The sequence below is a fragment of the Dromaius novaehollandiae genome, chromosome 17 (assembly GCF_036370855.1).
Source record: "Dromaius novaehollandiae isolate bDroNov1 chromosome 17, bDroNov1.hap1, whole genome shotgun sequence".
NCBI classification, from domain to species: Eukaryota; Metazoa; Chordata; class Aves; order Casuariiformes; family Dromaiidae; genus Dromaius; species Dromaius novaehollandiae.
In genome coordinates this window covers 17,471,308-17,494,849 of record NC_088114.1, presented here as the reverse complement: position 1 = coordinate 17,494,849, position 23,542 = coordinate 17,471,308, and the positions used below count along the sequence as shown (strand labels likewise).

General features: G+C 53.7%; 1 protein-coding gene across 2 annotated transcripts in view; it reads left to right on the top strand.

The window, feature by feature from the left end:
* The window catches only part of OSBP2 (oxysterol binding protein 2), a 162,347-nt gene that overhangs the window by 135,122 nt on the left and 3,683 nt on the right, over positions 1-23,542 (top strand). For both annotated transcript variants that reach the window (XM_064522377.1, XM_064522376.1), the window contains 10 exons: positions 3,205-3,403; positions 5,576-5,693; positions 5,911-5,977; positions 6,379-6,546; positions 12,532-12,777; positions 19,251-19,371; positions 20,141-20,244; positions 20,738-20,833; positions 21,375-21,559; positions 23,097-23,317. In XM_064522377.1, coding sequence (XP_064378447.1) covers positions 3,205-3,403; positions 5,576-5,693; positions 5,911-5,977; positions 6,379-6,546; positions 12,532-12,777; positions 19,251-19,371; positions 20,141-20,244; positions 20,738-20,833; positions 21,375-21,559; positions 23,097-23,317 — 1,525 coding nt within the window. The remainder of the gene's footprint in view (positions 1-3,204; positions 3,404-5,575; positions 5,694-5,910; positions 5,978-6,378; positions 6,547-12,531; positions 12,778-19,250; positions 19,372-20,140; positions 20,245-20,737; positions 20,834-21,374; positions 21,560-23,096; positions 23,318-23,542) is intronic.

The following is a 23,542-nucleotide window of genomic DNA, read 5'->3' as shown; positions in this document are numbered from 1 at the left end:
AGTGGAAAGTGGGGTGGCGAGGGTCCATACACCCCAGCCCGGAGCTGAGCCTGGCCCTTGGTGTGGGGAAGGAGCAGGGCATTGAGGTGCTCCATCCTCATTCACGAGCAGCTGAGCTGATCGACTGGTCACTGCCACTAAAACTTCTCGTCCCTCTCAGCCCTGCACCCGGAGGCAGCAATTTCCACCCTCTCTCCTCATGGGTGATACAGCATTATCAGCATTTTGACATGGTGCTAGCAGGGGCATATTTATTGAGATGGGGTAGGTACTTATCTTTTTATAGCCTTGGCAGCATTTCTGAGTTGCTTCCTAGCATCACTGATGGCCGCAAATGAAAATGCAGAGGCCGAGAAGCGAAGGCCGTAGGACAAACCCATGTTCAGAGCTTGCAAATGTTTTTTGGCTGAGTTATTTCTGCCTGGCAAAACTGCATGCGATTGCATCTCGTTAGAGAGCCTTAATGATGCTGAATAATGATGTATACTGTCGCTCACCCTGGGGATGCTTAAGTATACCAGTCCACGCTTGTAAGAGGAGCGGGTTTGCAAGAACGTGCAGCCTGTAAATTTAACTTCACCCTGGCCAGCGTGATGCTCAGACTGATCCTACAGAAACCTGCTGGTAGACTTAGCTCTGCAGAGTGAGAGCAGTCCAGAGATTGCAGTCGGGGTGGCATTAAGTATGTTTAAGTCTGTGTAGGGTCAGGTCCTTCTCCAAAAGTCTTTGATGCAAATATGAGGAAGCAGGAGACTGCAGAGGTGAGTAGGAAGTAAAAAATCCTTACAAATATGATGAGCTACAGTGATTTTTTCCAATAGGCAGATGGGAACAGAGTGTGTAGGTAATGACCACAACAGCAGCTCTAAGCTCTTGTCGCATTTGTCCTTCATTTCTGTGATCTAGGTTTTGTCTCTGCCTCTTCCCCTGGAGTGGCGAGTTCGTTTACGTGAAACTGGGAAGTGGCTTCACGAGGGACCTTGCAGTGCTCAGGATGCAATCAAAGATGTGCACACTCATCCCAGCATATTTTCCCATATTTCATGTGTTGGGGTATTAATCCCCTCTGTTTTGTGCTGCTTCATCTAAAACAAGAAAACCTGTAGCTCCTTATCGCTTTCTTGGTGACTCTCTCCTGATGTTTTTAAAGGAAGAATTTCTTAAGATGGATTGGACTCCTATTCTGCTGCTATCCAAAGGAAAGGTTTCATGAGAAACTAATGAATCAGATCTTTTTTGGTCAAATCCTGGTAATATCACTTTAGGGAAGCTGAAGCCCAGAACGTGGTGCTTGCATGGAGAGCAGCACTAACTAGATATTCAGGTGAAATCTGCCAGTCCAGATTTTGAGTAAAGTGCAAAGAACTGAATGAATCTCATGTGAAATCCAAGTAGATTGAAAAACAGAAAATAACTGGGTCCTATTGATGGTTAGAAGTCTGTTAGATATGCAAAATTTGCTCCCTTTTTAGTCGTTTGAATTGCTTTCAATTGCTTGGGCCAGCATTTATATTGAGAAGTATGTTATGTTCTTTACTTTGCATGGTAATGTGATGGAGCTAGCCGAACATCATCTCCCATACAGAAACACAGTTATTTTGCCTGCGAGATGCCAGTCTGCTTCCAGACTTCTGTAAAATTTTTGTAAAAATCACATTTTCCCATTTTTAAACATAATAAATTTAGTCCCAGCTGGCCTTGCACAGGTTTAGGGGAGAGAAGAGGAAGTGCAGTCCCACATCTGTGCACACGTTTAACTTCACATGTGGTCAGTCGCAAAGGGAGCCGTGAAGCCGAGGAGACTCGATGTTTCAGTAGGACGTAAAAATAATCTAAAAATAGAGCTCTTAAGTCTCTCCCTCTTGTCAGACAATAGAAATGCAGATTCTTGGAGCTGACAGCGAACGGATGTCCTGCGCCCAGAAATAGCCCGTCATGCGTGCAGAGCCGCATCCAGTGCACCTGGGGAGGACACGCAGTCACATGGCCACATGCACTGTGTGGTTTGCTCTGTCCTGGCCATGCTCTGGGGACTGTCAGCAAAGAAGCAGTGGGGCTGACTTTAAACGGAGCCTCTTTCCTGCAGGGGATGAGGCAGAGAGCAGTCTTGAGTCTCCCATGCACCTCCAGGCTGCCTCTGGGAGGAAATCACTTCTGGTCACTCTGAGCTGGGACTGATGCCCCTGCTGGAGTTTTTAGGAAGCCTGGCAGTGCCTTGTTGCAGCATATTTATGGGTTTTTGGATGCTGTGCAGACCTGCATCAAGTTGATGCGGTAAAGGATTAAGGCCACAAAGGAGTTCTCCTGTGCAACCTCAGGAGCCTCAGTCCTAGCATCTCTGCTGTCCCCTTCCTGGTGGCACAGGGCCAGGACCTGTGGGTGCCACAAGACCCCATGAACATTTGAGCCCTCCATCTCTTGCTGTGCTGAGCACGCGTGCGTGTGTGTGTGTGTGTGTGTGTGTGCGTCCCTGTCCGGTTTGTCCCATTCTCCTGAAAAGGGCACAGCGCAGAAAGACTAGGGCTTTCGGCTGTCACAGAGGCATTGCAGGGGGCAGGCCTAGCCCTTCACCCTCTCCTGGGCTGTGCAGGAAGCTCTGTGGAGCACCTGGGCAGCCCTTCCACTCTGTTTCCTTGGAGGAAAGGGCTCTCCAGCTCACCAGCTGAGCTTCCACGACTATGTCCATGTGTCACCTGGGGTCCTGTCATCCTGTCCGGCCTCTCTGCGTCTCCTGGGCCTGCTGCTCGGGTTCCCAGGCTGCTTGTCTTGGATAACGGTTGGCTAAAGTTTGTGAAAGCCTAGTCTGGGCTGCCTGGGATGGGGGCTGCTATTAGAGCTGGCGGTGGGGAGGGGGACACGAATGGGAAACAGGGGTTGTGCTGAACCTGCTTGGTGGGCTGTCGGGCTCCTGTGGGAGATGGGGCATCACATCAGAGCGACAGCTTCACGGACCCAAGGGTTGCGGCGTTGCGATGAAAAAGTTTCGGACGATTTGAGTTCTGCTGTTCTTAGCCCCAGGGACATGGGGATCATGCAGAGCTCTGGGGCTGCACTTCTTAAAACAGCAATACCAGCGTAGGAGGAGGTGGAGTAGCGGGGAGCCAGCTTGGGAGTTAAAACATGCCAGTCCTGGCTCTGTGATGAGCTCCTGGGTTGCAAGGGTGATTGCTGCTGGCTCCTGACCTGTTCCTGCCTCTCCTCCAGGCTTGCCGTGATTTCCTGGACTTAGCTGAAACTCACAGTCGAAAATGGCAGCGGGTGCTCCAGTATGAGCGAGAGCAGAGGATCCGCCTGGAGGAGACCATCGAGCAGCTAGCCAAGCAGCACAACAGCTTGGAGCGAGCCTGCCGAGGAGCCCCCGGCCTGTCCGCGGGCGGTGCGAGCATCACCAACACTGCCAAAGGTGAGTACCGCTGGGACAGGAGCCGGCGTGGGAGCACTGGGTGCTTTGGGCGACTGCCCTGCGCTCAGCAGTCAGTGATGGGCACGGCTGCAGGGTAGAGCCCTGGGGAAAAGTCAGAGGGCTTCCCCCCCCGGAAGGGGAAAAATGGGTTTTCCACCCCATTGCTGCCAGCGGGTTGCTTGTGTTATGGGCAGCAGCTGGGATGAGAAGGATGCACAAGCCCTGTATGCCCATGATTTTTTTTTCTTAAGTAAAACCTGGTTGAAAGGCAGCGGTGCCCTTTGAAGAGGTGCTAACGCAGCTCGCCCTTGGTTTGCTTGAGTGGCCTTAACCCTGACTCGTCGGTGCGTCTCTGGCTCCTGGACGCCAGGTTTATCGCTCGGAGGCGACCGATGGGTCCCTCATGCTGCTGATTGCGCTGCTGCACGGGAAGGCGGCAGTCAGAGCTCATTTGCTATTCACAGGACTAAGTGGGCAATAAAATCTAATGGCTTCTGATATTAGTGCCAAATCCTCTCCTCCTGTGTGGAAGGCGGTAGTTATAGTCTGGTAAACAAAAACTGCAAATAGAGCCCTGCTGTATTTTTAAAGAACTTGGACTAAGGGAGAAAATAGGAAGGTTTTGTTGGAAGGTTTGACAGTGGTGCCTTGCGTTGCCCTCATTCCTGATGCCTCCCAACGTGCCGTACAGCACAGCTGGGGTGGGCAGAGGCTAAATCAGTTTAGACAACGGCATAAATCCAGTCCGACCTGACCGTAGACCCCATCGTGAGAGGTGACCTTGCTCTTCTGGCGGTTCACCCTCAAGCAAGAAGAACGTAGCAATGATGCCAGGAAGGAGGTGACCTTTCTGTGCTGGGAAGACGAGCAAACGACTCAGTAGTACAGGACATTGCAGTGAGATGGCCAGAGCCTGCAGGCCAGGGCGTCCCGCTTTCTCTATTTGCCTGCACTCCTGGGCTGCCCCAGCTTGGCCCGGCTGTGGCGGCGTCCCTCCTTGCTGGTGCAGCAGCACCAGCCGGCAGCCCCGAGCAGGACCGATGTCCCTGAGCTCCCTGATGGAGAAGGACGTTGTCCATCTTCAGACTTCGCATTGTCACGTGAACCCAAGTCGAGGTGACAGGCAGGGGGAGCCAAGCAGGGCAGGCGACTGCAGGCAAGAGCAGCAGTGGGCACTGCCATGCAGAGCTGTGGCTGCCGGTTGCTTGGAGAATGAGGTACTTCAGGGGCTGTCAGCTCTCCCTCAGGCCCTGCATGGTCCTGGCTGCTTGGTTGCACGGAGAGGCTGCTCGAATTGTGGTTTTGAGGGAGAGCAGCCAGGCAGGTGCCCGAGGTGGAGCTGTGCTTGGGGAGGACGAGGGCAGCAGCAGAGCAGGCAGGTCAGGAGCCGGCACCCTGTGCCTCCAAAATGGCTGGGTTTAACGTCCGCGGGGTGACCGTGTGCATGGGGTGGCGGTGACAGTCGAGGGGAAGCGCTCGGTCCCATTGGGGTCTGCAGAGAGGAGAAGGAGCACCAAGAAGGCTGCAGCTGTGGCGGGAGGCGTGGGATGGTGACTGCATGCAGGAGGGCGGCTTTTCTGCCGTGGCCACGAGAGCAGACCAGGCTGCAGACCGTTCCCGTCTTTGCAGCGCTCTCTCCCACATAGGGAAGAGAAATGTTTACGAGTGCATGGCTGGGAAGCCTGAAGGGCAGGAAGTATCACTGGGCAACACCTCAAACATTTGACTTGTTTTTCTTTTAATCCTGTCCGGATTTCCAGGCAGACGTGCCGGTGCTGGGATGGGAGCTGTATGAGACGCGATGGGATGTGTGTGTCATGTGCGTGTCATGTGCATGTGTCTGGCTCAGTCAGGCTGAGAGCATTTTGGAGGTGCTTCCAAGCACGGCAGAGGAGCCGTGTGTTCCTGGATTAGAGAGTAGGACTCAGGCTGCCCAGGCACATTCTTGCTTTTGGGAGTTTGCAATCAGCCCAGTGGCCTCTCAGCGGTGTGGAGCAAGATGGAGAAGAGAGGGACGAGGCTGTGAAGTGAGCCAGCAGTCGAGGGGGACACACAGCAGAAGGAGGGTGGGCCTGGGGGAGTGGCAGCAGCGGTGCGTGCTGGTGGGATGCACGGATCTCCTGCCGAAGAGGTAGCAGCGAGCTGAGCAGCTCGGACCCTTTGTGCCAACAGGGAGTGTGCAGTCCGCAAAAGGGGAAGCTAGTGATGAAGATGAGGAGACGGAGTATTTTGATGCCATGGAGGATGCACCAGCTTTTATCACTGTAACCGCAGACCCCAAGCACCACAGGTATGATCCCCCCCACCCCAGGCCACTTGTCTGGCTCACTGCGTGCTGAGCATCCCCTCGTCATGCCCGTGGCACAGCCTCCGTCACCCTGTCACCATCCCAGCAGCCCCCAGAGGTGGGGCAGGGAGACATCCTGGGTGGTGGTGGCTGTGCGGCACCGCACACCACTCTTGTCCGCCTTCCTCACGTTTATCGGTTGGCATTTTCTTCCCTGCAGGCGTTCTGGAAGTAACCTGAGCGGGGCCAGCGAGGGTCACCCCGAGGACTGGAACCTGGAGGACAGTGTGAGTCTGTCGCGCAGGGAGGGAGGGATGGGCCCAGCGCAATGGCATGAGGGGAGATGAGCAGGAGAGGAGGTTGGTTGTGGGACTCTCCATGTGGTTCCCTGCCTGGCCTCGAGGGTGGGAGCAGAGTTGGTTGCTGCATGAGCTGTGGTGGAAGAGATGTCAGTGAACTTATACAACAGCTCAGACATCCTCCTGGGGGTAGCAGGACCAAGCAAGGGGGACAGTTACCCCGTTGCTTTTTTGACACAGTGTACTTGACCTCTGCTGAGCAAAGCCGACGTGCCCTGAGTGGAGAGAAAGCAGCATCCAGGAGCTGGAATCTCAGGAGGTGGCAGTTTCCGCCTGGGTCTGCTGGGACAGTCTGGCTTAAACCTGCCTTTCTTTTGATGCTTTCACAGGTGTTTGACAGCTCCAACCAAACCAGCTACAATGAATCAACTTGCAAAGATCTCCTACAGAAGAAAAGGAGAAGGACCCGCATCCCCGACAAACCCAACTACAGCCTTAACCTCTGGAGCATCATGAAAAACTGCATTGGCAAAGAGCTGTCCAAGATCCCCATGCCTGTAAGTGAGTGTGTCACAGCTGCCTCACCGGCCTGGTGCCAGCCGGGCAGCTAATGGTGCTGAGGGCCCTTGGAAAGGGTAGTGCCGCGGTGCGAGCGTTGAACTGAGGTCTCGGTTCGGGCACGGCTCTTCGCCACACACGGGATCTGGATTTTGTCTCCTCAGGTCAGGGATTGTGGACCATGGCCAGTCCTGCTAGCAGCCGGGGGAGCTGCATACGTGCAGTGTCTGCAGGTATCAGCCAAAAGCAAAGAAGAGTGAGGCCAGCTGCCCTGTCCTTCAGAGGCCAGGCTTTGTGCGTAGAGCACCACACTGTTCGACTGATATCTGAGCGACTCTTAGAAAGTGCTTAAATATCAAAGGCTTTTTTTGCCTGACTCTGGTTTGTGGTGGTTAGACTGGGTGGGTGGTGCCTGCAGGCCCGCAGAGTCATGCACAGGAGAGAGAACAGCACCAGCACATATAGAGGGTGCAGGGGAGATAGTCTTTTAATTCTTTCAAGATTCGGGTGGCATTTGTGCGAGGGGAGGGCGCGCAGAAGAAACAAACCTTGAGGAGGCATTTGCAGGCAGCTGGTGCCTGAGGTCTGAAAGAAGCAAAGTTTGGGGAAGTCCTTCTTGGCTGGTGGCTTCTGCTGGAGAGCTGCTCCTAAATTAGTTTATTGATGAGCTGGGTGCTGTGGTAGCACAGAAGGCCCTGGGCAGGACAGAGAGCATGTCACCGACTCCCTCTGGGTTGATGGTCAGGATGCAGCTACTGTGACTTGCTTTCTCTGGCCATGGCTGGCTGGTCCGTTTTGGAGCTGTCAGGCTACAGAGCTTGGTCTCGCAGTTGTTGGGTGTGTCGGGGCCCCCTTACGTACCTTTGTATGTGCATGCAGCACGTACAGCTGTGAAGGTAAGTGCAGCTCGAGTGCTGTCCATCAAGGAGATGGCTGGCACATTCGGGGAAGGACTGTTCCCAGGGACTGACCTGGACATCTTGCTCCTTCTTCTAACATCCCCCATCTCAGAGCGGAGCCCCTCGGGACTGTGGCCACTGCGGGATCCTTGTTTGAGCTGAGCGCAGAGCTGCTGTGCCACATTGGCAGTCCTGTGCCTGCCCTGTCCCCCTGTGCTGGCAAATGCCGTCAAAGCTGTTTCACTCCTCTCCCTCCCAGCCCCATGTGTCCTCGCTGCTCAGCTCTTCTGGGTCTGACTGAGTTGTACATTTTTCCCCTGCAATTTATTTGGCCCATGAAAAATTGCACCTACTGCTGAATGCGGGTGGTCTCGTCAGGCAGAGCCAGCACAGCGAGGAGGAGCAAAGCCTGCCCGACCGGAGGAAGGCTGTTTGCATCCTTCCCTCCCCTCTGCGGACTACCAGCCCACAGAGGCTGAGCTCTGGGTGTCTGGGACTGACTGATGAATGCAGCACCATAAATCTGTATTGCTAATTGCTTTGTGGTAACCAGCTCTTGCATCGCGGCTGTTAGGTTGGGGACCATTTGAAGCAGTTCTTGCAGACTGTTCCCTTCTCTGGCCCACGCGCCGGATGTGGACAGCCCTGGAGCACCTGCATCCCTGGCAGCTTGCTCACACGCATCTGCTGCCTTGAGTGCCCAAGGCAAGCTGGAGCAGAGAGGGGCATCGCCCAAATGTCCTCTGCAAATCAAACTGGTGCAAAGGCAAGGGGAAAATCAGGATACTTTGAATCGCTATGGACTCATGCATTGCGCCGAGGGCCTAAAACCAAGAGATCTTGTTGGAGATCACAGTTTCCTTGTTGTGAGTCCCCACTAAGCAGAGTGTGGGAAGGTGGCATCCCTGAGAAAATCATGCTGTGATCTGGTCTGGTCTCCTTTGGCATAGCCAGGATCCCCATCCCTGTCCTGGTAAAAGCAGGAGCTGGCTGGATCCTGGAGCTCTCAGTAATGCTGCTTTTCTCATGTCTCCTGTGCCATGATTTGAATTTGCACAGTCAGGGCATGGAGTGTCTTACTTCAGTAAGATGAACGCTCTCTTGTTTGCCTGCACAGGGGCAAGTGTATTGCAGCTATGTGTTTTGAGGCTCCTTCTCACAGAGCTTTGCCCATTTAGCAGAGACCTTTCTAGATAAGTAAGTGCCCAGTTAGTGGTGTGAGCCAAGCTACTTTCTTGCGGGGGCCACAGATATCTTGCAAGCAATTGCATTGCCTGAGGAGACTATGGTCTCCCTGGGCAGATGGTCTGGAAGCCCATGGAGGGAGTGCGGGTGTCATCCTGGCAACCCAAGGTAACTTTATGTTCCCTGCAAAGAGCAGCCTTTTAGTGAAGGAGGCACCACAGGGACAATTTACAGGCAAGATTTCCCCCACTGTATGCTGTTAGGTTCTCTCCCTGGGGTGCCGGCTTCCTGCAGATATTTAGAAGAGGGGGTTTGCTGGCAGGGGTCTCGCTGGAGCAAGTCCCCTTACAAAGGCTGCTACAGAATATTAGTGGGCAGTGCATTTAATTCTCACAGATAAACTGTGCTGTGCCTCATTTACTCCCATTGAGCTTGGAGCCTTTTCACTCCTCAGTTCAGAAAAGAGGAGGAGAAATCCCAGAGCAACTCCAGACCTGCATCCTGGCAGGGTCTGAGCCTGTGCCTGGTGACAAACTCCCTGTCCTGCTCGGAGGCTGCAGGTGCCCTCGGCACGTGGCTCATCAACGGTCTAACTAACGAGCAGCGCTCCCTGGGAAGGGGTTGCCCAGCAATGGCACGTGTACGGCAGACCGGGCTCGGATGGAGCCATTTAACTTCAGGCCCCTACACGAGGGCAGATGGATCCCACCACTCATGTAGCAGACTGAGCTGGGTCATGCTAGCTCATCGCCACCCCGATGAAGTGCTGCCTATGCCAAAGCCCACCCAATCTCCCCCAAAATCGCAGCAGAAAGAATTTTTCAGAGCAAAACGGCTGCTGATTCACCAGCGGGTCTCGACCAGCCCAGTTAGCGGCATAGATAGGACTGGATGCTGCTGTACATCATCCATTTCCCAGCAAAATGTAAAGTCCCGACAAACTTGGGAGAACTGTAAAATGGCTGGGAGTGAATTTAGGTTATTGTGGTACTGGCTGGAGTGGAAGTAGCGCAGAAAGTTTGAACCATTCCACGTAGCCAAAGTCGGGGTCCTTTTTCTGCTGGATAAAGAGGAGAAGGTGTGTTACAGAAGCTTGTCTGCTCAACTGGTTATACTTCATCTCTTTTTAGGGCAGTGCCTGACAACCTCCGAGTCAGGGCTGTGAGTTTGTCTCTTCCTTGTGCTGTGCCTAGCAGCGATACTCAGCCCCGTGCTGTCTGTTAGCATTTCTGCATCAATATCAGTATCAGATAAAGGCTTGATGGGTACAGGAATGAGCTCAGGGCTTGGTATCCTCCTCAGAAATACAGCAGCTACAGTGCCTGAGGAGAGGAATTTCATACCTTTCCTATCAATCAAATCATTCCAGGAGTTGCTGAAGCAAAATAAAAACCTAAGGACAATATGTTCTGCCTCCCACAACAGCTTCCGATGTCAGCTCGGGGGAAGTAATTACTCCATCCCTCCTTGGGGCAAGTGGATCCAGCGTTTCCCAGCATGCTGTCTCTGAACTGTGCAACAGAGCTGTGTGTTGTAAAAAAACTGCTTAGCCCAGCACCAGCTGCTTGCTGCTAGCTCCTCTGTCTTGATATCCTCTGCTGTGGGGAATTAAAGGTAGCCCTCAACCCCCCAGGTGCAGAATGAGTTTTTCCTCCCATCTGAAACTGGAGGGCAGAGAGGTGCTTTGTGCCCTGCTAGCTCAGCCTCGCATGGCGTTTATTTGGGAGATTTACTCTGAGAACAATAAGCCTGTGATAAAGGTGACGGGGGGCTCTTTAATACGCTTTAAATGGCCGTTTAAATTCTCTCTCCCTGGTACATTTGCTTGGAGCACAGGAGAAACTGGCAGCTCTGCGAATTGAAATGGAGCTGTCTAATAAGGTCTTTAAAGCTGACGCTGCAGTTAATGGAGCAAAGGAGAGATGAGAAGGAAGCAGAGCAGCCAGCTTGGGGAGGGCTGTTTTGAAACTTGGCTAATTATATATAGTACAAAACGTTGGCAAGGCTCTTTTGCATGCTGTGGATTGGGATTGCTGATGGGGGGATGATGGGAGTTTCTACTTCCAGGTGCTCCACCTGATTCTTGGCCTTTAAGGGACATTTCTGAGATACCGTCCTCTCCCCAAGGGATGTGATGGGTAGAGAAATTTCTGTGTGTGAACTGCTAGCACACCTGTTAATTTTTATTGTGAATGAGCAACTCTGCAGCATTGAAATGGAGTAATAGCTTGGGGATTTTGTGGTTTTCTTGGGTTAATCTTTATTCCTTTGTGGAAAGGCTTTGATTTGTCATTGAGCAGAGCTGATGGAGAGGACGCAGCTGCTGGCTTTGTTCTTGTGCTGCCTGTTTGAATGGGCTGCTTTGCCTGTGTTTCTTTTGAGAGTTATCTCATGTTGGTAGTGATTTGCTCTGTGCTGCTACCCTTTTTACATAACTCTTTCTTTCTTGGATGCTCTAAGATCCCTGGTTTTGTTTTTCTTACTATACAATATGTAACTCGGCTTCTGTGAAAAACAGTTCTCCAATCCTCCAAACATCTGCTTGCGCTAAAATAGTTTTGCCATTCCAAACTGAATGTAAAATGCTCATTTCAGATTGTTTCCTGGCAGAAACCTTCCGCTCATGTGACAGAAAACATCTCATTTTCCCTAAGCTTGCACTTAGCAGTCAGAGAAGGTTAGACCCGACACTACCCAACTGCGGCCCCGAGGTGAGACGCCTGCACTGCTTCGGCTGCCACCGCGGGGCCGGCGAGGTTCGAGGGCGCAGAAGTCGATGCCAAGCAGGGCTTTGATGGCAGATGAACGTGCCTGGGGCTCAGCCCTGCTCCCGCTCCTCGGTCGTGCTGCGGCTCCCTGGGTGTCACACCTGCGAGCCAGGCAGACGCGTTGTGCAAGAGGGAGCACTGGTCCGGTCTCGGTGGCTCTGGGCAGGGTTTTCAAGGGTCTCCCGACGCGCTGACGTGCCAGACTGCGTGCAAAGGACTTATTTGGTGGGAGGCGATGGAGGGGGCGCCTGGGGAGCGGCACAGAGGGCTTTGCCCTGCACTTGCCTGGAAAGGGGATACTTTCTAACAGCATCAGTAGTCGTGGCGGGAGGGCTCCCTGGAAGGACAAATGCTGACGCCACTCCCAGCGGAGGGAGAGCGTGCCAGCAGCAACGGGAGCGCCGCAAGCAGCCTCTCTGCCCCCCACGCCGCCCCTAGCTCAAGGCCTGCGGGGTGCTCACCAGGAGGGAGCTGGGCTTGCTGCTGAGACTCGCTTTGGGAGTCATCAGTGCCCACCGGAGGTCTGAAGTGAAGCGTGCACGCGCGCGTGACCGACCGGGGATGTTATCTGGTTGGCTCATGGGGCTGCCAGCTCCCTGCTCCGGCTGTTCCCAGCTCATCCCAGCTGGGCAGCTCAAAGCCTTCAGGCTCTCGCAGTATGGTTCAGGGAGCGTGGCAGAGCACGAGTTTCTTGTCTTTAGTTGATGTTTTTTAGATGAAACTGTAGAGGCAAAACGTATGCAGAGTACTGTCTTGGCAGATCTGTGAGCTGCCCACAGGTCTCTTCACCGCTCCTGGGGCAGCACAGTCCTGCAGTGGGCTTTTAAAGGAGATCTGCTGTAGCTCCTGCCTGGTGCATGGGTGAGAGGAGAGTAGGAAGGATTAAAAGGCTGCTGCTTCTGCTAGGCGAAGCTCCTGTCCTCCCTGAACCCCTGACACTTGGAGTGCATCTGCTCCTCTTGTGCTCCTGAGGCGCTCGGAGCACAAAGGCATGAGATGCCAGCAGCTGGCAGGGCAGGGCACGGGACACCTGGGTCTGGTGGGGCAGGGACTCTACCGGGCAGATGGGTAAGCGCCTGGCTTGGCATCTCTCCTGCTGCGCACTGACCCTCGCTCCTCTCCCTCTTGCTAGGTAAACTTCAACGAGCCGCTCTCCATGCTGCAGCGGCTCACGGAGGACCTGGAGTACCACGAGCTTCTGGACAAAGCTGTCAAGTGCGAGAGCTCCACGGAGCAGATGTGCTTCGTTGCTGCGTTTTCAGTGTCTTCCTACTCAACAACTGTCCACCGCACAGCAAAGCCATTCAACCCGCTGCTGGGGGAAACCTATGAGCTTGACCGGCTGGATGAATTTGGCTTTCGGTCCCTGTGTGAGCAGGTAAGTCGTGATCTGCAGAGGAAGGGATATTGACGTCTGTGCAGCAGCAGGAGCACTTTCCCACTCTTTGTGTCTGCCCAAAACAGCCCTTTCCTGAAGAAGAACGGGCGTCTCCTATTACAGGCTATTACAGCGAGCAGTATCCTGTTGACATTGGCAGAAGGAGCAGTGGGTACAATGCGAGCCATGTCCCCCAGTGTCACAGAGCAGGAGATGTGGGATAGAGGGGAGGAGAAGGGCCTGTATCATGCTGGCAGGTCTCCTGGCAGCCTGAATTGTGGCTGGGGTTTCTGTACCGCCTTAACGCTCAAGCAGAAAAGGAGAAACTCTTACTTGAGGTCCCTCGTAGCAGCAAGTGGTGACACGGTTCCTCCCTGCTCCTGGTGTCTCTTCAGGCTGTAGCAAGTCTTGGAGTCTTACTTTGTTCTTGTTGGCTTGAAAAGTTTTTGTTTGCAGAGCTTGAGGACGACCTGAGAATCTTTGTCATCCTCATGCTCTAACCACAGAGCGCATCTGACACACATCAGTCAAACAGCAGGTCTTAATTAAAAATCTGGAGTGCTTAATGAGTTGAGACCTGTGAAGAAAATTGATTCTTGACAAGTTAACATTTAGCACAGCTCACTGGTCCATCCTGCCTTCCTGGGCCTTTTATAACCCTTTGCTGGGTGTGACAGGCGGGACACAACATTGGCATGGGGGAGTCTGTGTTCTCCAGGCGGTCTCCGTGCTGTCTTGGGGCTGGAAACCCCAGAGCAGAGCGATTATCACAGCTTTCCAAGTTCAGAAACTTCGATCAAAATCACAAATCTCCATCCCTCTGCAAAGGCCAACGTAGGTCCAAGACCTGCAAAGGCAGACAGTACCCACTGAGACTGATGAGTCGAGATTTGTGGGTCGGGGCTGTAGTTCATTGATTCATAATATGGGAATCAGCCCTGGCAGCTGCTGTAGTGCTCTGACACCTACCTTATTTCCCCCTTCTGCACTGGTTGTTTCCTTTGGGATTTAAAGTGGTATTCTTTAATGTCAAAGTATGTGAGAAAGGCCTTCACGAAGCGGGCTGGGGAGCACTGGGCCACAGGCTAGAGCTACACGGCAAAAGTGTGCTCTGCTGCAGCGCAGTCTGGTACCCGTGCCGATCTCCCAGGTGAGCTCAGAATAGAAGAGAGGTGTCTGAGGCTGATGAAGAACAGTGCTGGCTGGGTGTTGGGAGATAGCCCAGGACTGCTGAAGAGGCTGGAGTAGCTGGAGGATCTTAGCTTTGAGGCAAGAGCAGCAGGGACTAGGAGAAGGGAGAAACGAGTGGTTCTGCCCCAGTGCCTTGTGTGTCTCGAGCTAGTTTTCCCCATCCAGTGCCAGAGTAGAGCTCTTGTGCGAAGAAGCACCTCTGCCTCCGGGCCAGCCTGCTCCGAGCTCAGGCGTTTCCTGCCTGCAGCCTGAGCCGTGCTCAGCAGCTGGGGCCAGCAGGGGCTTGTGGGGCAGAGGCACCCTCCTGATCAGAGCTGGGTGCCTCCTGCCATGCCAGGGTCTCCCCAGCTGCGCCCCAGGTACGGCTGTTGGGCACGAGCTGCGTTTCTGTTGAGTCGGCTTTTGCAGAGCTAGGGACAGTGCTCGCAAGCTATGTCTTCCAGGCGGCTGGTGCCCGGGGGCCTCCCTCTACCGCGTCCCCTTTGGCTTTGGAGATGGCGCACCTTGCTCAGGCTGGTCTCTCCTGCTGCAGAGCACTCCCCATAGAAGCAGCGTTAAATAGCTTTGCGTAGAGAGTCCCTAGCAAGGAGAAATGATGCGTCCGGGTGCCTGTGTAACGCACCAAGGACGTGGGGAGGTGAGTGCCGGGTGTCACGCTACCCTGGCATGGGAATCCCTGATGGTGAGTTGGCCCAAAGTGCCAGAGATGCACCCTGGCAGAGCAGCAGAAAGACTGAGCTCCTTAGAGGGAAAAGGGTTTTGCTGCTAATCCAGACATGCTATGCTGGTCCACATAATGCTCATAGCTGACAGCGTGGTCAGACATGCACGCAGGCAAACCAGGACTGCGCCATGAGGAAGTCCAGGCACCTCCATGTTCCCCTGACATTGCTTTGTTTGTCTCTGCTTTCTGCTTGAAAGGATTTTGGGGCTGTCCTGCCCTGCCAGCGCAGTTGTGCTAGGCTGAGTTTGTACTTACTGAAGTCCCACATCATGATAGTGTCATTAAGCAGCTGGATAAATGTGTTGAGCCTCATGGGGGTGAGAGACCAGCAGCTGAGGTTGCAGGGCTGGCGAGGCAGCAGTGAGGCCGATGTGGGGTGTAAGTCTCCCTCTGACACAGACCAAATGCCACAGGGAAACAACCTGAGAAAAAAACTGCAGGGACCAGACCACGCTCTATGTCTCTTGTGCTCAGGATCTAAACTGAGCTTTGCCAGTGTGTGTGTACCCAGATGCCACGAGGATGCCTCTGAGTGAATTTAGATATCTGCCAACAGTGCTCAGCTCCCTGTCGCAGAAACCCGCAGGAGAGGATGCTGGGTCTTCCCCCAGGCTGCTGCACTCCCCTGAGAGCTCCACATAGTCTCTCTTTCAGCTATTTTTGAAAGTGTGGTGTTTTTTGTGGGTGGCTGTGATCAGCTCCATGCCTCCCAACCTCCACAGAGTGCCCTGTGTTTCTGCAAAGCTCCTATCTCCTCCTCCGCAGGCAGCCCACTGCTACGAGTTGGCAGTGCTGCTGTGCCTGCAAACTTTCCCTTTACTCTCTTTGCTCTCCTCCTGAGAGCACTGGCCTGGCCTGCCTGCCAGCACAGCTCCCGTGCAAGGCCAAGCTGTTTCTGAGGAGCCCTTGGCCAAATCACAGACCTTCACACCCAAGTCTGGAGCAGCAGCTGTAGCAGGCTGTAGTCAGCTCCTAGCAGGACGTGTAGGTGCAAACAAAACTACTCAGTGATAACGCATGCCCAAAGTCTGGCACACACTTGGCAAAGCTGTGGCTCAAGGCAGGGTGATACTTCCCATCACATCGTACCTGTCTGTTCCATCATCCCCCGTGAGCTCTCAAGCTTTGCACTGCCTCTCTGTCTTGGCCGTGGCCAGCAGTGCTCCTCTGGGTAGCTATGGACCATGCCTGTCCCAGCAGCGAGCAGGCTGTGTTGGGTCTCCTGGAAGTGTGGCCACTTGCCAGTGACAAAAGTAAAGGTGCTTCAGTAGATATTCTCCAGGATTCATGCCTCTGCTGTCGCTTCATGCCATCCAAAGCTGCATGTGTGACTGGGCCAGCTCTGCTTGCAGCCAGCTCTGCTCTCCTGCAGTGCTCAGTGATGTCCATGTGGCCTATTGCAGTCACCGGAGCTCATGCCAGGGACTGCAGCAAGCCAGGACACTGCTGACCAGAGTGTTATGGACTACAGCTATGAATATCCTCTGCTGTCACATTAAAGTGCAGATGAATGACTGATATCTAAATAACTCAAAATCTAGTGAAGAGTGTGCCTTCCAGGCTGTGGGGACAAAAAGCCAAAGCAATCAGGAGCGGGAATGATGATCACATATTTTCTGTGGCTTCTCCTCTGGCTCTGTACATTCTCGAATACTTCCCTAATGCCACCTCTCCCTGGGCTGTGACCCTGCTCAACCTAGTGTTAGGAAGTGGTGGGTAGGTGCTGATGTCTGGGGTGGGTGCTGACATGGTGATGCCAGGATGCTCAATCCATCCATTAGTCAGGGAAAGCACCCCATAGCCCAGTCCTCCTGGCTGCTGAAGCACGTTTCACACATGTGATGTGGTCAGAACAACAGCTTTGGTTTATTGTCCTCATTTGGGCTGCGGTGAGCAAGCACAGGGCTGGCTGTCAGCTGCTGCAGGAGAGCCCCGATCACATCGTTCGCATACTTTTCTAGCCTTTTTGCTGTTTCTTGGCCCTCCTTTCCACCATCCTTGTACTCCCTTTCTCCATCGCAGTTGCCTCCCACATAAACAACCCACACTGAATTACTTTTTGCTGTTGACCCTGATTTTGCTACATCCATCCTCAAACTTGGCATTTTTGATACCATTTCTTAGGCAATCTCAGCCTTACTTGCTATTACTGATACGGTTATCTTGGTACTGCTGGCCTTGCAAGACTTAGCTCCCCAAAGGTCTCCAACGCTCTCCTCCAGTTATCTCTGAGGTCTGGCTGTTTCTCACATTGCTTCCTCTTAACCAAATCTGACCAACCCTCCAGGTGCTATCTGTTACTTTTGTCACTTCTCACACTATTACCTGTCACATCCAGCGTGTCATCCTCATGTCAGGCCTGCCTGCCTGGCTGTTTCGTTCTTCCCTCGCTAGCACCACACACATTTCGGTGTCAGATGCTCCCCAGGGCTGTCGTTGTCACCGGTGGACCCCAGGGCAGGAGTGCGTGGTTTCAAGACCCCCTTTTCCTACCCAGCTCTGGTCTGTGGGCCAGGGCAGGATGACGGTCTGAGCCCCGGCGATCTGTACAGATCAACCTCACCTCTGCAGGAGTGGAGTTGCTCCCTGGTGCAAAGCACACATTAAGATGGAAAATTCAGTCCCCTCTAGTGTGCCTGCTCCGGCTGTCTTGGGGACGGGTGGATTTTGGGTGCTTACCACATGTAGGCTTGCGTATAGCAGCCATTTGAGCTCTAAACCCTTCCCTCCATCCTGTTCCTTTCCCACAAACATGTAGAAGAGATTCATCATAAACTGAGGTTCGCTATAACCTGAAGCGAAACTGCTCTGTTGAAGCACTCAGGAGCCTTTGATCCATGAGCTGAGTCCCTAAATCCCCCTCTGGACACATCTCAAAGGGCAAATTCAGAGATAGCATGGGTTTGCGCCTGCGCAGGGTTGGTAGTACCTCTTGCTATGGGTGGTCTTGGCCTGGCACCGCGCTCGGTAAGGGCTACGCTGGGTCATGCTCCAGGGCCTGGGGCTGTGTAGCCAGACGGACGGACATTGTTTCTAGTGCTCTTAATTTTCTTTGGAGTGCCTGTTTGCTGCTCAGCCCTCAGACATGCTGAGCAAAGTATTGATAATCTTGTGAATGAAATCCAGTTATCCAAATAGGATTTTCTCCCGCTGGTTACAGTGGGATTTAATGGAGAGATTTTTGTTCTGCTCACGTTTGTAATCCAGTTGCTCAAGGCACTTAGGCTGTAATTACATCGGTACAAATCATCTCTTAACACAGTGCTTCAGCTGCTGGGTCTGGAGGTATTCCCAGCGAACGAAGGTGTATGTTCTGCTGGATAGCCACAAATCGACTGCGTGAGGGCCTTGCTTGAGGGAAAGGCAAGGGAGCCCAGCGGCCTGGGCTGCTCCCTTCACCAAGGGTCTCTGCCAAGGACAACGGTGGTTCAGCAGCTCACCCCAGTCTGCTTGCTCAGGTTTTCCTGTGCAGGTGGAGACCTTTGTTTCCACCAGCAGACTGAGGGCCCCCACATAGTCTTAGCTCTCTGGCAGTTTCTCAGTCACCTGCACTGCAGAAATAAAGGTGTTACAAGCATCACCAGGAGCTTCCTTCCTCCACCACGTCTTTTTGCCAGCATGCCCCTACTGCAGAGCAAGCTGCCCTCAGTCCCTCTTGTCCTCTTGAGCTCTTTGGAACTGGGCTGTGATGTCCTAGTCCCAGCTTGTGTAGTGTTTGTGGGGCAGCTTTGTGCTCTTCTCATGATATGACTGTCCCAGGACAGGGGAATATGAGCACTGTCCTTTTACAAGTCATCATGGAGTCACTACTTGAGCAGTGTCCCCAGGCTCTTCGGGAAGGTTGTGCTGCAGAGTTGTATCTGCTTCCCCTGCCTTGGCTGCAGTCCGGTTTGCCGGTAGGTGCAAGGTCAGTGTCTTGGCTGAGCAGATCAGTGTTTCTCAGGTGATGTGGGGAACTGTTCCCCCTAGAATTTTTCCAAGCAGAAGCAATGGGAGCTGCTGCGGGCAGGAGAGATGCTGTTACACTGGGATTGCTGGGGATCTGGGCTGGGTTTCAGCACATCCCTGTTTTTTAACCAAGATCCCTGGAGAGTGGGGCCTTGTTCCAGGGGTCATGGTCTAGCACTGTCTTGCACTGATAAAAAGCTGCTGAATTTGAGCTTTTTACAGCTGATGCTTTGCTAATGATCCTTAGAAAATCCTGACAATAATTCTGCACACCTGCACGTGCTGCCAGGCTACCTTGCGGGAAGTCACTCTGACAGAGAAGGTGATCTGTGTCCCAGGGTAACACCAGTGCCTCCCCTGGCCTTGGAGATGCCCAGCCATGTTTGGGAGCTCAGCATAGTGTTTCCTTATGAATTAAAGTGGTCTTCTTTGGGAAGTCAGAAAGCATGACATCCTCAGGCCAAAGTGGCATACAGCTGTAGCCTCTCCTTGGGCTCATGCCCTCATGATCGCGTACTCTGAAAGCCCTGGGGGGGGACCCTCTGCTCCTGCCTCTTGCTCTCTGATATGGGTTGGTGTGACCTGACAGGCTGTTTCTCCACTCTCCCAGGTAAGCCATCATCCCCCAGCAGCTGCCCATCATGTGTATTCCAAGCGAGGCTGGACGTTGTGGCAAGAAATCACGATCGCCAGCAAATTCAGGGGCAAATACCTCTCCATCATGCCACTGGGTAGGTGACTTGTGTTGAGAGGATCAGGGCTTGCCTTGGCTGGCACTGCTTGTGCAGTACCCAAGAGGTTACACCTACGTGCTGATCCGGTGGGCGCACATGCAGCTGAAACCTTGGTGGGATGTCAAGAGCATCTCAGTCTCTCCCCCTTAATTACTGGGGGAGTTCTGGGTGATTAGAAGCAGGTACAGCCTCAAACCAGAAAGGATGATTTCCATCCCAAGCAAGCAGGAGCACAGATCTTCATGCTCCTGGTCGCAGACAGTCCTGCCTGTCCCAGAGCTACGCTAACACTGAGGGTTCCTGACTTGTCTCACAACGCTGAGCAGTCGACCAGGCAGCATGTTTCTGACCTGCTTATAACATTAGAGCTTTTACAGGGAGGAAAGAGGGCACAGGACTTTGCAGATATTGCAACTTCACAAGAGCAGGAAAACATGCGGCATGCAGCAAGGGGAGGGGAGGGAAGGATACAGGCATAATGCTGGCACTGCCCGCAGGGAACACTGTGCACTCAGGCTCAAAGTGCGTGTTTTGCAAAGTTGAGTAAAGACAGAGCCTAAAGGCATGAAACCTCCTTCTGTTTCTCAGCTGCTGAGAGGAGGTTTGGGGCTGGGGAATGGGGGTGCAGGCAGAGGGCCCAGGTTGGCTCTGAGAAAGAGCGCAGTGCTGGGGTGTCAGTGTGCTCCGGGGAGGTGTGACGGCCGCCCTGAGCTGCGCCGCCCCTCCTGCCTCCCGCACTGAGCCCTGCGCTCTCCTCTCTCTGCAGGCACCATCCACCTCGAGTTCCACTCCAGCGGGAATCACTACGTCTGGAGGAAGGTCACCTCCACCGTTCACAACATCATCGTGGGCAAGCTCTGGATTGACCAGGTCAGTGGCTGCTGGTACGAGGGGAGGGTCCCTGTCTGGGCCTTGCTTGACTCTCGGACAAGAGCAGAGGGACTAGAAGGACATATACCAGTCCTGCCTGACTTCCAAACAATATTCCCACCATGATAGGAAGATGTATTTCCCTGACCCGGGAGCGGGGAGGAATGCTGTTCAGAGCTCATAATGGCTTTTTCTGAAGCCAGCAGCTCCATGGAGCCGGGTGGTGTAACTGGCCACACATGGCCAGATCTGGTGCGTGAGAGGTTTTGCTCCTGCCAAACAGAGCAGGCTGCTGCTGGTGAGCCATGGGGCTGGCAGAGTTCCCTCTCCCTCAGCAGCACTGTCTGCAATGGCACTGCTCCAGCCTCCAGAGTTGGGAACAGAAGTAATGCTGCAGCTGATGTTCATTTGTATCTGCACAAACTACAACTAATGCCTGATTTGTCTCCTTGCAAAGTCTCTCACTTCCTGTGATTCTGTGTCTTTTATCTAGTCTGGTGAAATAGAGATTGTTAACCATAAGTCAAAAGATAAATGCCAGCTGAAATTTACCCCCTACAGCTACTTCTCCAGAGATGTCCCCCGAAAGGTACGTGTCCAAAAATATCTCTGCTCATTCTAGCAGCTTTGCACGTGGTGAGGCCTGGCTCTTCTCTCCGAGCCAGGCCAGAGCTCATGGGGCCTCAGCACTGCAGATAGGATGAACCCAGCACAGGGCAAGGAGCGTTCATGGGAGCTGGGCTGGCACATCTGTCTGATGTAGGTCACCAGCAAGGCCTGGGAGGGAACCAGCCATGTCAACCAGAGCCTGTGTTTGGGCTCTGCTCGGCTCTGTGTTAAAGCTTCAGCACTAGCCAAGTGACTGTGTTTGAGACTTGGAAAGGATTGGATGGGCTGGAGACCCAGCTGCAGGGGCTGGGTCGGGGTGGGCCATGCTCTCCTTGTGCCGGGGGCAGCGAGGCTCTGTCCTAATGTACAAGGACACTACAGCCCCAGTTGAATCACCAGGTCCAGCTACTTTGATTGGGCTGCCCAGAGGCTGTTCTGGCTTCCTCCCCATCTCCTTGCCTTCTGGATACTTTCAAATGCCACCAGAGCCATCTCTGCAATTTCATCTGTCCTTCTGCCAGGTGACAGGGGTGGTGACTGATGCTGATGGTAAGGCCCACTACGTCATGTCTGGCACGTGGGATGAGAAGATGGAGTGCTCCAAGATAGTGCAGAGCAGCCACGGCAGCACCAGCTCAGAGGGCAAACAGAAAACTGTCTACCAGACGCTGTCTCCAAAGGTCCTGTGGAAGAAATACCCCCTTCCGTGAGTGATGTCCTCAGGCACGGGGGTCTGGGGCCTGGGTTGCAGAGCTCCTCTTGTTAAACAGCTTCAGTCTCCCTGTGTTGCAGTGATTGGCAGAATGAACCGGGGATAAAGGTGTAATTCTGTAACGTGCAGACAACCCCGAGGGAGGGCAGGGCTCTGGGAGGGATTGCTATGAAGGCAGCTCTGTTGTGCACAGGGCTGAGGACAGTGGAAAGGGACCAGGACTTCTGTGACTGTGTGGCTTTTTCTGGGCTATGAGCGTGTGCCAGGATGGGAGAGCAGGTTGTGTGGTCTCTGCAAGGGAAGGTGAATGCCAGCATGGCTGGAAAACTGCTTCGCCAAGTTATCCTGGATCAGTGTGCTGCTTTGCAGAGCAGGGAAGTGTTTGCTTGGCCCTGCACTTCGGATTTGCCCTGGCGTGTTTGGCTGTGGGCTGGCAATGCTGTAACCAGCTCATTGTGCGAAGCTGTTGTCAAGGTGTGCGCCCACAGCCGAGCCATGCAAATGCACCAGGACGTGCTCTGACTCTTTATCATTCTCCTCAACTTTGGGGGATTTTTGCAGCTGGCTTTGTTCTTGGGCAACCAGAGATGCTGTATAGGTTTGACTTTTGGTTCTCCTGACTGCTCACCCTGTCATGGGATGGAGATGTATTGGCTGGCTAGTCGCTGGCCATCCTTTCACACTGATTGCTGGAGCCCTCTGGGGACCAACCCTCTCTTGATGTTCATGGCCACAGCGGGTTCCTCTCACCCCTCCTCATCCAGCCTTGCTCCCATCCAGCCCAGCTTGGTGCTGGGTTTGGCATATTGTTTTTTTTATTCAGAGTAGCACAGCAAAGCGTGAGAGCAACTGTGTATGTGAGCAGACAGCTCTCCAACAGCTCTGATCCAGAGACACGTTACAACAGCTCCCCATTGCATTGAATCAGTCCTTTTTTTATTGTATTAGGGGTTCTGGTGGTTCTCTGCTCCTGTCTGGCACCCCGGCCAGTTGCCGTTGCCTGGATGCTTCATCCAGAAACCGGACACCAAACCAACCTTCAACCATTGGTAGCGCTGATAGCCGGTCCCTGCTTTGGATCTGAAGGTGCTCTGTTGGAATGGTTCCCAGCGGAAAGCATCTCCACGCAGTGCCACCAGTGTTGTGCATGGCCCCCAGGACTAAGCCACCCTGTTTTTCAGTCTCGCATCTTTTGGGTTAAGCTATTTCATATTTCAGCCGTGCAGCACTGCAGTCACCTCATAGGCATTTAGCTTCCTCACACTGAGCTAGCCAGTGGAGGAGGTGTCTGTGCTCCCCAGGGAGGCCATGTGGCAGGATTAGTCCAGGAGAGGCACTGTTGGCATCTCCACTAAGGTGGTGGGAGGCAGGGCTCCCCAAAGGGCCTTCTACATGTGCTTTTGGGAATCAGAATAACAGCAGGAGCAGCTTTGACAGGCTGAGGATGAGACACAAGCACGTGAATGGGTGGGGAGCTCTGGCTCAGGTAAGCACTACCTCTCATGTCCTGATCTGGGCTCTCTGGCTCCAGGGAGAATGCCGAGAACATGTATTTCTTCTCTGACCTGGCCCTCACCCTGAATGAGCCCGAGGAGAGAGTGGCCCCCACGGACAGCCGGCTGAGACCTGACCAGCGGCTCATGGAGAGCGGCCGGTGGGATGAGGCCAATGTGGAGAAACAGCGGCTTGAAGAGAAGCAGAGAGCCGTGCGCCGGAGGCGGGAGGCCGAGGCCGCGGAAGCCCTGGAGGAAGGTGAGATGCTCTCGGCTGTCGGAGGGTTGACCAGAGCTGGGTCAAGGGCCCAGTGCACCTTGCTGCCAAACTGGGGGTAAAGCAACCGAGTTGGGCAGCCCTGAAAGGGCTCTGATGGAGGAGAGACCCTTCATGGATCCAGGGCATGGCATTACTCTGGGCCACTGGTGAAGTTATGCAGAACTTTGTGGCAGAGGTAAAACCACCCCTTACCCTGAGTTTTCT